General features: G+C 46.7%; 1 protein-coding gene and 1 long non-coding RNA gene across 7 annotated transcripts in view; one reads left to right on the forward strand and one right to left on the reverse strand.

Moving 5' to 3' along the window:
* Gm51746 overlaps positions 1-231 on the reverse strand; it is a 50,092-nt gene extending 49,861 nt beyond the window's left edge. For both annotated transcript variants that reach the window (XR_003948718.1, XR_003948717.1), the window contains exon 1: positions 134-231. This is a non-coding gene — a long non-coding RNA (predicted gene, 51746). The remainder of the gene's footprint in view (positions 1-133) is intronic.
* The window catches only part of Mgat5 (mannoside acetylglucosaminyltransferase 5), a 283,416-nt gene that overhangs the window by 232,398 nt on the left and 35,937 nt on the right, over positions 1-15,081 (forward strand). For all 5 annotated transcript variants that reach the window (XM_006529056.4, XM_030255028.1, XM_006529055.4 and 2 more), the window contains one exon: positions 8,926-9,075. In XM_006529056.4, the coding sequence (XP_006529119.1) occupies positions 8,926-9,075 (150 nt within the window). The remainder of the gene's footprint in view (positions 1-8,925; positions 9,076-15,081) is intronic.

Raw genomic sequence — 15,081 nt, forward strand, 5'->3', positions numbered from 1 at the left:
TCTGAAGCAAAGTTTCCCTTGCAGCTGCCGAGGGAAAAGGTAGTTATTGGAAACTTGCCATGCCTGGGCTTCTTATAGGGAGCAGACTTTGAGTGAAAGTGCTTAGCCAGCTTCCTTTCATCCCGACTCTCACCTGTCTGGTAAAGAGTGTGTCCAATGCCCAGAAGCATCTTGCTGGGGTCACCACCCCTCAGTCTCCATCCTCTGACCTTGATTGAGGCCTACCAGGGAAGGCAAATGATCCTGTGAACAACCCTGCCACTCCCAAACGCCCAAAATCAGGAGGAGCAGATTGTGGCTCTTCCTGCACCAGTCACTGAAGTGACACCGTGTCCAACACAAAGTCCCAAGAGTATGCTGGTTTTCTGAACCTCTTAGAAATGGGCCTGTGTGAGCCAAGATGCACCGTGATCATCTCCCCTCCACCCGAAAGCCCCTTGTAGCATTGAGTGGAAAGAGTGGCATTTCACAGGCTACGAGAAAAACCAACTGTCTGAACCCTCACACGGGGGAGTTACTTCTCTGCTCTTTGGATTCAATTTGGGACAGACTCTTTCCCTCTTGAACAGTAAAAAAGACTTACCCTTCTATTACTCGCCATCCCAAGAACAATCCCATTGCAGTAATTAAAGTACCCAGTTTAGCTTAATCATGGAAACTCTGAAGAGCCTTTGAAGTTAGGCTTTCTTCCTTGACTGCCAAGTCCAGCTTCCCCCAAGAGTTCTCACCTTCCCCAGCCTCCTCATCCTTTCCCATCATCCCCCTGCCCACCCCACGCCCACCCAAGCCCTTTCTGGGACAAAGTGGGGAAAGGTCTAGATTAGGAATGGGAACCAATTGCCCCAATAGAACTGACACTGCCTAGTGCCCCATCTCCTGGGCTCTCCAGGTGACTAAAGCCAGTTCTCTCTAGTGAGATTATCAGGACTAGCCATCCTAGCCAATCAGTGAGCTCTGGATTCGGCTGAAAACCCTACCCCAAGAAACAAGGCAGATGGCAACTGAGAAAGACATCTAGGGCCCACATTTGGCCTACACACACACGCACACACACACAAATACACAACTTGAATATTACCAGCATCCTTCTAACTTTCTTTGCCCTTGCACTGTTTCTGGTTTTACTACCCAGGCGGAGCTGAGAGCAGGCAGTATAAGGAGGACGTTTTGGCACATGAGCCACAGTGGTCTGCTTCCAGCCTTCCCAGTCCCTTCCGTGAGCAGTGCAATGGAGCTGGTAGGCTTTGCTGCTGGAGGATTGTGTCAGTCCAAGTAGATTAAGGGACATCATGGTCCATCAAGTGTCTGCATCCGCACTGGGGAAAAAAGAAACCAGCTTTCCAATTTGAAGACCTCCTGCCCTCCTCTAAGCAGAAAGCAGGGTCATTGTAAAGGGTTTCTTGTTCTTGCAAACTTGCTAGCAGCTCCCCAGAGCCCTTTAAAAGGCCTTTGTGAGATGCAGAAAGCCCTGAAACATAGTGTAGGAAACCAGGGAGCGTGTTAACTAGGTGGCTCAATAGGGACGTGAGCGAGCATTGAATGGAGCTGGGCAGAGCGGTGCAAGCATTGGTCAGGCCAGAATTCCCATCCGTGGCTTGTTTCTTTATACCTTTATACCTTCAGGGATGTTATTAGCACCACAGTTTAAGATACCTTTATATGAATTTCATGGTTCTAGTATGCATCTAGCAGGACTGTGAAATGTCATGGTCTCCTGTTCATAGGTATGAAATGTGTCATTGAGCTACAAAGACAGGAGTGACCACCCTTTCCAAACCACCAGTCAGCCACTGTGTGTGTGTGTGTGTGTGTGTGTGTGTGTGTGTGTGTGTGTGTGTGTGTGTGAGGGAGAGAGAGAGAGAGAGAGAGAGAGAATAACACATGTGTCCTGCTCCATCATTGTCCATCTTACTCCCTTGATACGAGTTCTCAGAACCTAGGACTCGCTTGTAGCCGGGAAGGCCCAGCATCCTCCTGTCTGCATCCCAGCCTCCAGCTGTGCATAGTTGCATCTGGGGCTTTACACGGGAGTTTGGACTGAGGTGCTCACACTTGTGCAGAAACTACCCCACTGAGCCATCTTCCTAGCGCATCGTTTTTATTTTAAGTGGTAGGTTCCACACAGATGAGGAGCAACGTCCCAGGGAGAGTCCAGCCACACCTACAGCAGAGAACGGGAATGTTGTTAAGTAGTGAGCTGTGTAGCGCCCACGGCAGCCTGGCACCCAGAACACCACACTTGCCAAAGAAATTGATGCCGTTTTCTGCACTGTTCTTATTCCTGGCCATAAGAGGAGTCGGCTGAGGACGTTCTCATCCTCTGGTTCTCAGTTTCACCTCTCACCCTGGAGAGTTCAGTGTTGCTCAGATTGAATTGACTTCCCAAAGCTCTTAATGTCTCACCCCCTCTCATCCCTCAAGCTATAGCCAGAAATAGCCAGGGAGCTCTGACAGCATCCACTCCTTCACTCCGCTGCTCTCCTGGCCCTCTGCTTCACGCCCCCATGCCTCCAGATGAGGTTTGGGAGGTTTTCATTTTAATCAGTTAGATCAGTTGTTTTTAATGAGAATTTAAACTAAGCTAGAGACTTGCAAGCGTTAGGAAGGCAGCAGGTTGCTCGTCTAAGGCCTCACAGGAGCATCTCATGCTATGGCTGTGAGGCAGGGATGGAGGTATGCCTCTGCACATGCTCCATGTACAGCCTTCCTCCTGCAGTGCTAATCTGGGGGTGATGGGCCAGTTAGGAATAGGTTGTTTTCATTGCCCTTGGACTTCTGCAGTCGGAGAAGGAAAGTTTTGGTGAGTGATCTTATCCCATTTACACACACACATACACACACACACACACACACCTACACCTACACACACACACACACACACACACACACCTACTTATGCCAGAAAGGGAACCCACTAGAGACTAAAGTAACATTTGCACAAAACTACAGCTTGGTAAACCAATGAGTTTTCATTGTGGTTGCTACAGAAGAATGGGTAAGGAATTACTTATATAGGAGCAGGGTTACTCAAAAGCAGCCACATCCCAGGAAGGCCCATCCCAGCGTGGGTAACAGCTCAGTAAAGCAACAGTCCTTGGAGGCAGCTCAGCAGTCTTGAGAACTCTACTCTGCAGCTGGACTGGTCAGTCTCCGCCCCCAGGGTTGTTTTCTGCATGTGTAACTGCAGAGGGGCCCTCAGGAATCTTGTGAGTGATGGACATGGGGAGTCTGTTTATCTCCTGCATCTCATGAGCATAGTTGTAGTGATCTATGCTTGTAATCCAGCCCTGGAGAGGTGTGGCATGGAGGCTTCCATACAACCTGAGCAAATCGGCAAACTCACAAAAACCAGGTAGATGGCATCCTAGGAGCAACATGCACGGTTGCCCTCCAGCTTCCATGTATATGCATGTGCGTGCACACATACCAAGTATTGCCTTAGTCAATGTTTTGTTGTTACACAAATGTTTAAGGCTGGGAAGTCCCAGCACATGGCTATCATCTGCTCAGGGGCTGCCCAGGGTCTCTAGTTGCATCATAACAAGGTTGAGGGCTGCATGCAGCCAAATAGCACAAGTGTGTTAGCTCAGGGATTTTTGACCCTTTTATGAAGCCATTGTTCCATGATGAGGGTCACCCCCACCCCCTAAGACTTCATCTAATCCTAATTACTTCCCCAAGGTCCACCTCCAGATACCACCAATATGTGAATTTCCAAAGCATGACCTATTGGTAGACCTATTAAATCATAGCTGACATCCAAATGCTCCCCAGATTTACAGATGTTACAATCTGGTGGTATTTTAATGTAGCAATTATACATTACAGTTACTACACAGGCTGTGTTCACCCCTGCAAACCATCACTGCTCAGTAACCCCATCTGGAAGTTAATTTATATCATCCTCATGCAAACTTATGGACTTGAACTACAAACACCCACATGTATAAACACTGTCCATATGCCTGCCTAACATTGCTTCCCATGGTTATTTTTTTTTCAAATGGAGCATCCAGGCGTAGTAGTTCTTTTGCAGTGAGGCTTGACCCTAGTCCTTCCTTGACATTTCAGACCTTTTGAGCCACAGGGAGGTCTTTTAAGATGCTGGTTGGGATGGTTCAGTCAGAAATGTACTTTGCCTCACAAGCAGGAGGACCTAAATCTGGTTCCTCGAGCCCATGTTAAAAACCTGGGTACAGTGGCACACAACTGTAGTCCCAGGACAGGGGAGAGAGAGCTAGGAGGCTCCTGAGGTTTGTTGACCAGCCAGGCTAGGCCCATCAGCAAGCCCCAGTTAAGGAGATGCCCTACCTCAGAAATCGAGGTAGACAACACACACACACACACAGATGATGATGATGATATTAAATATTAATTCCAGCAGAATTCAACTGAGCAAGCTCAGAGAGCTGTTTTGAAGCAGGGATGGGGATGGGGAGAGGGGGTGGGCTCAGGCATCAGTCCCTAATCTCTCCCTCAATCCAGCTGCTAACTAGGGTGCCTTTTGAGTTTAGGGAGGTTACTAGCTAAAGGGTCACAAGGGTGTAAGAACAATAAATACGAGCCTGCTTGAGGTTCGCAGGAGATTGGTGCCAGCTGCTGGGGTCAGAAGTAGATGAGGACACCTGGTGGAGAAAGGTGACTTGCCTTTTTAAACCTGTTGAGTTCAAAGAAGCCACAAAATGGCTGATAGCAAACCTCAAGAGATGAGTGGCCACTCCAAGTTCAGGCCTGAGCTTTGAACCTGAAATACTTCCTTAGGCTCCTATAGCCATGAGTGGGCGTTCATCTGGGGAGCTACTGTGGTGTGAATTTGAGATGCCCCCTTAGCCGTAGGTTAACTTGGTCTCCAGCTGTGGCATTCTGGGAAATTTATGGACCTTTTAGTAGGTGGAGCCTTGCTGGAGAAAGTGTGTGTGTTACCGGGAGTGAGCGCCGAGGGTTTACAGCCCAGTCCAATGAACTGTTCTTCCTGATTCCTGACTGACTGAGGCAGTGTGACCAGCTGCCTCCCACTGGTCCAGCATCCCCTCCCCACCATGACAGACTATATGCCCTCAAATTAGGAGCCCAAATCAGCTCTTCTTTGCTGAAGTTGCTTTTTGTCTGGTCTTTAGTCTCAGCAGGGAGCTGTCTGAGAGCCTCTGGAGCCCCTCCATTTGGAATAGAAACACCGTTCCGTCTCCCAGATTTCTACAAAACCACCACAAGACTGTCTATGATGAGATCTTAGTTCCTGTAGTCCTAATTACTTCCAAAGGTCTACCTTTAAATACTATTACCACATGACTTTCCAAAGCATGAACAATTGGTAGATACACTAGCTGACATCCTAAGTGATGGCGAGATGTTTATTTGTGACTAGGTTGTGGGAGAGAGGGCTAAGGTTTTCTGTGTTCTCAAAAGTTCTGCTTGGGACATTCCTCCCACCCCATCCCCCAATTCTGATCACCTGCTGGGATCTCTTCAGTTAAGAGTTTAAATCCTCTCTGAAGGGAATCTCTTCTCAGACTTCACCACACCCAAGCATCCTCTGGGACTTGTTGAGCCTGTTCATAGTTTTCCTCCTGGCCTAAGCCTTCCTGCGTGGAACACCTCCGAGAGCCCCTGCCTTTCCTGGATTTGATCATTGCACACGTGTGACCTCCTAGATCCTTCCGTTCCCAGGCCTTTGTCTGGGATCCTAATCTTCAATCTGTCTGCAGTGAAGGAGGTTAGACTCAAATGAAACCACATGGGCAGTTTGCTGCTGTGGCTTGCTGCGGGCGGGCGGGCGGGCGGGCGGGCGGCTGGGGCCTCCCCTGTCAGCAGCTGGCTGTTAGCAGGAAAGCCTCTTTTTGCATTAGGGACAGATGACTGCATCCACTTACAGCCCCCCACTTCAAAGCCAACAAACTCTCCTAAGAGGCGACTCAAGTGAAAATGTGGGGTGGATCTGGGAGGAGTTGGGTTTCCAGGACTATTTATGGGTATCTAGAGACTTGGGAGTGTAGAATGGGGTGGCTACAGCTTGGACACTGGATTCTTCCCATTTCTCTGCCTTGGTTTTGTTTGTTTGCTTGTTTGTCTTTAGGTAGTGTCTTATGTGTTGTGAAATATAATACACTGGGCAGGGGGGGAGTGCCTGGCAGGCTCATGCTAAGGTGCCCCCCTGAGAAATCATAGCATGCAGCAGACCCAGTATAAAGGGGTCTTAGGGGGGAGGGGGTAAAGGCCTGGAGAAAGTAGAGACAGACAGGAGCAGAGCCACAAGGGCAGAGAAGGAGGGATAGAGAAAGACAGAAATAAGGAAGCGGAAGCGGGGAGAGAGACCAGCTGGGCACATGTGGGAATGAGGAGCAAGCAATGTCCTCTACAAGCCACCTGCACCTGGCAGTGGTCATGACATAAGCTGTTGCCAGGGCCCTGGGAGGAGCTTAGCAGAATTGCCTGTAAGCCACATTATGTGGCACAGGATGCAGTGGCTAGGTCATGTAGGGCTTCATGCATGCCAAGAGTGTGTTCTAACACTAAGCCATATCCCCACCCTGACTCCCTGCTTTTTCTCACACTAATCCTTCTCCATCTCCCTTTGTCCCCCTCCTCTTCTTCCCTCTCCTATTCTTCTTCTTACTCTGCCATTTCTTCCTCCTCCTTCCTCTTCATCACTCTCCTCCTTCCCCTTCTGCCTTGCCTCCCTATTCTCCATCTCACTCTGGGTTTCTCTCGCTCTCTCATTCACCTTGTTACCTGTGCTTACTCCAACACTGAGTGCCCTTTGACCCTCCAGCCCTCTGTGTTGCGCATTCTCAACGTTGGAGAGGATCTAGCAGGTCCTTTGGGACTTAGCAGCTTCCCTGGGACTGGGTCCACTCTAGGAAGACCCACACTAGGCTGGCCAGTAGGGAAATCAGCAAGGTTAAGGATTCCCCTGCCTGCTTCTGAAGGAATGGGGGTGAGATTCCGAGAATACAGAGGACAGATAGATGCCCAGCACTGGAACCCAAAGCCCAGAACCCTTCCAGTGAACTTACAGGAGGTAGATGATCCTAAACTGGGCTCAGGCTTGAAGTAAGAAGTAGTTGGGGGCTTATAAACTGTTCCACTCTTGTTTGCTCAGGGGATCACGTCCCTGAAATCAGGTCAGCAGCTTGCATACACACACACACACACACACACACACACACACACACCCCAGACATGCTGTGAGACTGAGCCTGCGTCTCAGGCCTTTGCTTTATTCGTAGGCTGGCCTGCAGTCAGAAGGCTGCTTACTACTGGTTGTTACTCTAATGCATAGAATAGGTCATTTTAACTTGAACTTGGCTTTGAAAAGGTTTCCTCCAATGTCAGAGTGTTGTATGATAGCCACGGGACAAGGATGGCACACAGAGAGGCTTAGACCAGCTTCATTTGGGTTCAAGTCCACTTCTCTGAACTCAGGGCTGCTAGGGCCACTCACCTCCCCCCACCTCCTCGTTCCTTCAAAGTCTTTGGTCACAAACTGGCTATTATTAGATTTTTCCCACTGTGGGGCAAAAATAAGACACTCAGAATGGGAAATTGTGTGGCCTACTTTGACACAACTGGAAGCCATTACAGAGCTTGAGTCCTTCAAATTCAAAAGGAAGCAGTGGGGTGGAGCACACCATACACAATCCACTTATACTACTTAGTCACACAGATGCCAAAGGGAAGGGAGAAGGGACCTTATTTCCTCGCCACAGGTGGTTTCGATTTTGGACCCTGAAAACCTGTGCCTGCAGATGTGGGACCTTCAGCTGAGTGTTCTCCACTGAGTTAGAGCACCTTAAAGTCCCCACTTAACCCCTCTGTCTCCTTTGGCTCACCTGGGTATTCTCGGCTCTCCAGCTGCTGGGTACATCAGAACATCCTGAGAGAAAGCCTCCTCTTCCCCAGTGTCAGAGTGAAGTGGGCTGCAGCTCTGACAGCAGGAGTTAATCATCACTTGAAATGCTGGCCAACGGGGGATGTTTGTATTCCCTGGAGACAGCTTAACAACTCTGGATAAATATTCCAGGCCAGCTGCCCGCCTTCTCCAAGGCTCATCCCTGCCCCACCACACACAAACTTCCTTCCCAAAAAATGGTGAGCCAAAAACAATGCACTGGGTCCCTAGGAAGTCCCAAATTCAGGATGATACTTTCAGACACTTGGCCATGATTGTTGTTATTCGGTAATATTTTACCATTTGTGTGTATATGTATATGTATATATATACACACACACACATACATATACATATATATACATATATATACATATACAGACACATATATATGTGTGTATATATATAGTCAAATAATAATAGTGATATAGATACATAAACATGGTTAGATACATGGTAATCACACACACACACACAGATGCTCACATGGTTCTGATTGCAGACTTATACAGTGGAAATATGACTGTTTCTGCCCTCAAGATCCAGACACATTACTGTTTCCATGTGTGTTTGTGTCTCTGCAGTATGAATGTGTGGGTGTGGGTTTGCATGGGTGGGGATACATATATTGGTACCTGTACATATATGCATGTGTATGTGGGTACATATGAAGGCCAGAGGTTGATATCAGTGTCTTTCTTGATCATTGTTCCTCTTAGGTATTGAGACAGAATCTCTAATTTGAAGCCAGAGACGATGGATTCGGTTCATCTTCCAGCCAGCTTACTGCAGGGATCTGCAGTCTCTGCTTCTCTAGCACAGTGATTGCAGGCAGGCCACCATGCTCAGCTACTGAGCCACATCTCCATCCCTCGGCCAGGCTGCATTTAAGATAAATCTCAATATCAGCATGTCACATGGCCAAGATCTCAGCATTAACCATTCTTATCTTTGTGTCCTGCAACTCTTACAAGAGGTCTGGCCTACCAAGCAGGTTGTTTTACTAATGGCACTCTCTACTACTCTGCCCTCTCTAGAATAAGAAAATCTACCTGGATATCATTCACACGTACATGGAAGTGCACGCCACTGTTTATGGCTCCAGTACCAAGAACATTCCCAGTTACGTGAAAAACCATGGCATTCTCAGTGGACGTGACCTGCAGTTTCTTCTCCGGGAAACCAAGGTAACTTCCCAGCACATTCATAAGAAGTCACAGGATTTATAGGTTTGTTCTCCCTGGCAGAACATGGGAGCAGAGTCTTTCATGCTTTCTTTTCATGGTACAGGAGAACTTTAGGCAATAGGTTAGGGATATAGCTCAGTGCTTGCCCAGAAACACACACACATACACACACACACACACACACACACACACACACACACACACAAAACCAGATGTGAGTTGTACTGTAGTGTCTCAAGTTTTAATAACTATTATTATTTATTAAAATAATTCATGTAATGATTCCACAGAAACATTAGCTTGGGTTAGCCCAGGAAACATTAGCTTGGGTTAGCCCAGGTATAGTAGCTATGAGGTTTTTCTGGGTGTTTGTGTACACATACAGTCTTTACCATTAAAGACCCTTACGTGCGGTTTAAAGTCTCAAATGTATCTGTGCATTGGCTCTAAAGGGGAAAGGTCCAAGCTGGACACGACGGTGCATGTCTGTAATCTTAGTACTGGGACTTAGAGGCAAGGATCAGGAGCTCAGATCCATGCTCGGATGTGTCGGAATTGGTTGACCCTGTCTAAGCTGTAAGCAGTAACCGGGCAGGGATGCTCTAGAGCAGCTACTGAAAAACAGTTAAATTGTGGCTGTTGGGAGTTCATTCACTGATTCTTGTTCAAAATATGTATTTTTGCAATTAAATGTTGTATATATATAGAGAATATATATATATATATATATATATATATATACACACATACATATATAAATACACATAATTTATATAGTTATATATAGGTGTAGTTATAGTTATATATACATTAGTGATAGCATTTTCCTGACATGTGAAAACCTTTGGGTTCTATCCTCTGAACCCAAAGAAATAAAATGTAACGACCCTGTTTATGGAGGACTTCTCTTGTGCTGAGTGACAAGCAAGGACTTTGGGTGGAAAGGTAAGGCCCTGCCTGGAAAGGTAAGGCCAGGGATGACCATGCTCCAGGGATGGCCTTTTGGTAGGGTAGCAGAGGCCACAGGTGCCACTGTGGCTCAGGGAACTAGGTCCCTGGCATGTTGTCCTCACAGCCTTCCTCAAATGGAGACCACGTGCTGCTAACTCAAGAAGCACTATAGAGGGTTGTGGAAGTCCAGCAAGGTGGCCAAGGTGTGAAACCACCTGGCATATGGGCCAAAGGATCCAGATTCAGGGAGCCAAGGTGACAGGGGCATATTCAGGAAAGAAATAAATCCCATTTACCTATATTTGTACTAGAATATGACAGTTGATAAGAAATGGTGTCTGACTGTCACAGGTGTGGGCAGGGTTCAAACCCTCTGGCATAAGTGGTTGGGCAACTCCCTAGGATTATTTGTTTGCATGCATGCACATGAGTATGTTTGTACATGAGTGTATGTGTATGTGCACGTGTGTGCATCCATATTGAGGCTACAGGTCAACCTTGGGTATCATTTCTCAGGTACTGTCGACCGTTATTTTTTTTAACATGCATGTACATGTGCCTACATATTGTATGTGCACCATGTGCAGACCCTCTGGTGTCAGAAGAGTTCAGATGAGACACAATGTGGGTGCTAGGAATTGTCCCAGATCTTCTACAAAAGCGGCATCGGATCACATTACAGATGATTGTGAGCCCCCATGTGGTTGCTGGGAATTGAACTCAGGACCTCTGGAAGAGCAGTCAGTGCTCTTAACCACTGAGCCCAGGAGTAAGAACTCTTTTTTTTGGGGGGGGGGAGGGTTGGAGACAAGGTTTCTCTGTTATAGCCCTGACTGTCCTGGAACTCACTTTGTAGACCAGGCTGGCCTCGAACTCAGAAATCTGCCTGCCTCTGCCTCCCAAGTGCTGGGATTAAAGGCCTGTGCCACCACTGCCCGGCAGGAGTAAGAACTCTTAACTGCTGAGCTATCTTTCGAACCTACGTCTTGCATTTTGTTTATTTTTTTTTTTTTGGATACTGTTTTTGTTTTAGACAGGATTGCTCGCTGACCGTGAGCTCACCGAGTTCAGTAGGCTGTCTGGACAGTGAGCACAGGGTATTTGCCCAGCTCTGCCTCCCTGGACAGTGAGCACAGGGGCTCTGCCCGGCTCTGCCTCCCCAGCATCAGGGTTAGAAGCATGCACTAGTATGCCACACTTATTTATTGTGGGCTCTAAGGGCTGAATTCCGGTTTAAAGTTGAGCACTTTACTAAATAAACTGTTTCTCCAGCCCAAGACTTTAGTTTTAGAAGGCACATCTGGCAATAGCTTTGAGGTGAACACAGCAGACACCACTATGGATTCTCCACATTTGGGCTTTGCATAGTGAGCTGGGATCCAGTCGTGGAGAAGGCTCCAACTCCGGATGCTTGCCAATTGGGAATTCAAGCTCTGCTGGGCCTTTGGCATACCATCTTCATAAACACCCACACTTAACACTTAGTGAGTAAAGTACTTAACCCAAAAACATGAAGAGTTTGGATCCTGAAGACACACCTAAATCCAGATGTGGTAGCACACATCTGTAATTCCAGTGCTTTTATGGTAAGATGGGAGGCAGAAACAGGAGACCCTCCAGAAGCTAAATAGACCCAGTGTATGCTACAGTAAACAAGTGGTTCTTTCTCAAACAATGGAGGACTGACATCTAACCTTTGACCTCTAGACTTGCAGACCTGTACATACACAGACACACAAAAGGTTTTTTATTTTGTTTATGAATTTGTTTGGTTGGTTTTGTTTTTGAGACAGGGTTTCTCTGTGCAACAGCCCTGGCTATCCTGGAACTCACTATGTAAATAAACTAAGCTGGCCTTGAACTCACAGAGATCCACCTGCCTCTACCTCTGCCGCCGCCTCTCCCTCTTAAGTGCTGAGATTAAAGGCACATGTCACTGTGCTGGGCCACACAAAGACTTTTAAAAGATGGAGTGGGTGGGAGCTGGTGATATGGCTCAACTGGTAAAGGCACCCAAGGCTTAATGCCTGAGGATCTGAGTTTGAGTCCCAGAACCCACAAAAAAGGTAGAAAGAAAACAAAGAGAACCACCTCCCCGAAACTGTCCCGTGACCCCCACTTCCAGCCTGTAAACACAATTGATTCTTTTTGTTTCATGGTCATTTGTGTGACTTCAGGGATAAAATATTTTGATAATTTATTTTAACTCTGTTCAAACACTGGGTCTCATCTCCTGAGGACTTCTAATTCCTTAGAAGGTTGCCTGTCGCCTGATGATTGCTTGGGTCTGTGAGCGAGGAATGCCCCAGTTTCACTGCTCTCTACCCGTCGTCATTGTAGTCCTTGTCATCATTGTCGGCTTCTTTCTTAGTTTGACATTTCCGAGTCGTCAGGATGTCCCAGCCCTTTCTCAGCAACAATTCTATTTTCTGCCATTTGCCTCATTTCACTTTTCTTCGGTGTGACCCTGCAGAAAGTTCAAGTTCCTTTAAAATAACACCAGGGTAGAGCTACTGCACAGCGCGTCATTACTGTCTTGCACGCTTCTATTAGCCGACCCTGGGAATATCTCCCTCAGCCCTGCAGATTTTAAAAGAACCCTCATTTGCCTACCATCCATTTACCTTGTCAGAGAATAGGAAATGGGCTAAAATTGAAGTCTATCCTGTCTGGAGGAACACAAGAAAAAAAGCCTCTAAGACCCAGCTATGATGTTGGAGTAGACCATACAGCAAGTGTGGCTTGGGTTTTGATCATGAGAAGCTCATGCTCAATATATACCAAATTATGTGTGTGTGTGTGTGTGTGTGTATCAAAATGTGTGTGTGTGTGTGTGTATATAAACATACACACACACATATATATATATACACACATATATATATACATATATACATATTTGTATGTATGTATGTATGTATGTATGTATGCATGCATGTATATATCGCCTTAAAATAAAAGCAGGTAGCAAGTGTTGGGACTGGAGAAATGGCTCAGTGTTTAAGAACACATACTGCTCTTACAAAGGACCAGGGCTCAGTTCTCAGTACCTATAGCAAGCACAGGTGCCTCTAACTCCAGTTCCAAAAGATCTAATGCCTTTATAGACTCTTCAGATGCTACAAACACGTGGTACAGAGATAAACAGGTACGCACACACATACATAAACAAACTTTTTAAGTGATTAATTTAAAACTCGTACCTTACAGTGTTGCTCCAGTTAGAATTACTTAGCATCTGTCTCCCTAATATGAATATATTAGGCCTGGAGAGATGGCTCGCCAGTAGAGAACACATGCTGCCTTTCCAGAGGCCCCAAATTTCTGTTCCCAGCGCCCACGTAGGGCTACCTTTAACTCCAGCTCCAAAGGATCTGATGCCTCTGACTTCCATGGGCACCTGCACTCAAGTGCAAACACACACACACACACACACACACACACACACACACACACACACACACAGCTACACATAATTTAAAATACAAATAAATCTTACAGAATATGTTAAACCACTCCATGTGGAGTTATAATTCAAATTGTTAATTGATAAGAGGAATCCAAGGTGGTGTACGGCCAAGACCCCTTTATATTGAGAGCCCAGTAATAGGCAACTGAGATGAATGAATGCTGAGTTTGGAAATATGACACAAGAGGAGTTGGCCTTGTCTTCATATTGTTTCCTCCTTCTAATTCCTTCTTTAGTGCCACTGAGCAATTTAAAGCAGTTTCTTCCCGTCCATGTTGGAAGTAAAGAACAGGAGCTGCCAGGAAGAAATGTCTGTAAAATGGGTAGATTCTCCTCAGACTCAGCTAAAGAGGGGAGCAAAGCCTGGTCCTCTCTCCCCAAGATCTTCAGAGATAGGGGGAAAATGGCTGGTGTTCAGTCACTTTGGGGCTCATTATTTTTGTTAATAAGCCATTTTTGGGCTCTGGAGTTGCTTTGATTTTGGCTCCTTCAGTGTTGGAGGTTGACCCTAGTGCCTGCTAGGACAAGCATGCTCCCACTAAGCTACTTCCCGGGCCTAGAAACTGTCTTTGAAACTCTGCTTGTAGCCCAGAGTACCCAGGGCTTAGTAGAACTCTGTCTGAGCATGCCATTTGGAGCCCAGGTCTCTGAAGACAGAGGGGTGTTAGTATAGCATGAAAATTGGCACTTAAAGCATTGGGAGGTTGCTATAATAATCTAGAAGCCTCTTCTAACAGAGCTATAAATTTTGATAAACTAATTTTCTAAAAACTACAGACAGGTCATTTGGTCTATCAAACTCTAGAAGAAGAGATGGAACCTGTGTATCATGCCTCACTTTTTTTTGCATATTTTACATTTTGATTTAATTCTTCATCTCCTCCAATATGACTTTTCTTCACCTTCCTAGTCTATGTTTGTTTGTTTGTTTGTTTGTTTGTTTGTTGAGGCAGGGCCTCATGTAGCCTAGGCTGGCCTTGAACTTACCAAGTAGGCAAGGATGAGCCTGACCTTCTTCTGATCCTCTCACCTCCACCTTCTGAGTACCGGCATTACTGTTACACACGTCCACAGCCTGTTAAGTGGGGGTGGGGATCAAGCCCAGGCCTCGTGCACGTTAGGCCAGCACTCAACATCACAGCCTACCTTCCTAGTTTAACGTCATTACCTTTTCCCACCTTCCCTTGGGTGGTTCTTATTAATGGGCCATAATGAACATCAAGAATTCACATCCTACTTGCCAATGGAATGGTATCTGGACTCTACTCTCTAGCCAAACTAAGTACTCTCCTTTCTGTAGTCAAGGAGAAATTCTAACTGTAGCCTAGCAAGGAAAGCTGCTGTTCACACCCTCACTTCCCAGCACCCCCCACCATTCCTCCCTCCATGACTTAGGTGACCCAGGATGAACCTAGTTCTTCACCAACTCACCTCAGCTAGACACATAAACAGGTGTGACCAATGTAGAGCGTGTGCTTTTCTCAATAGCCTTTCCCTTGTGCCTAACTGCAGCCCCAAACACACAGCTAAAAGTCCCCCAAGCCCCAGCTAACTCTTAGCTCCCACCTCCTCAGGTTTGGCTGGGT

Source organism: Mus musculus, chromosome 1 (assembly GCF_000001635.26).
Source record: "Mus musculus strain C57BL/6J chromosome 1, GRCm38.p6 C57BL/6J".
Taxonomy (NCBI): domain Eukaryota; kingdom Metazoa; phylum Chordata; class Mammalia; order Rodentia; family Muridae; genus Mus; species Mus musculus.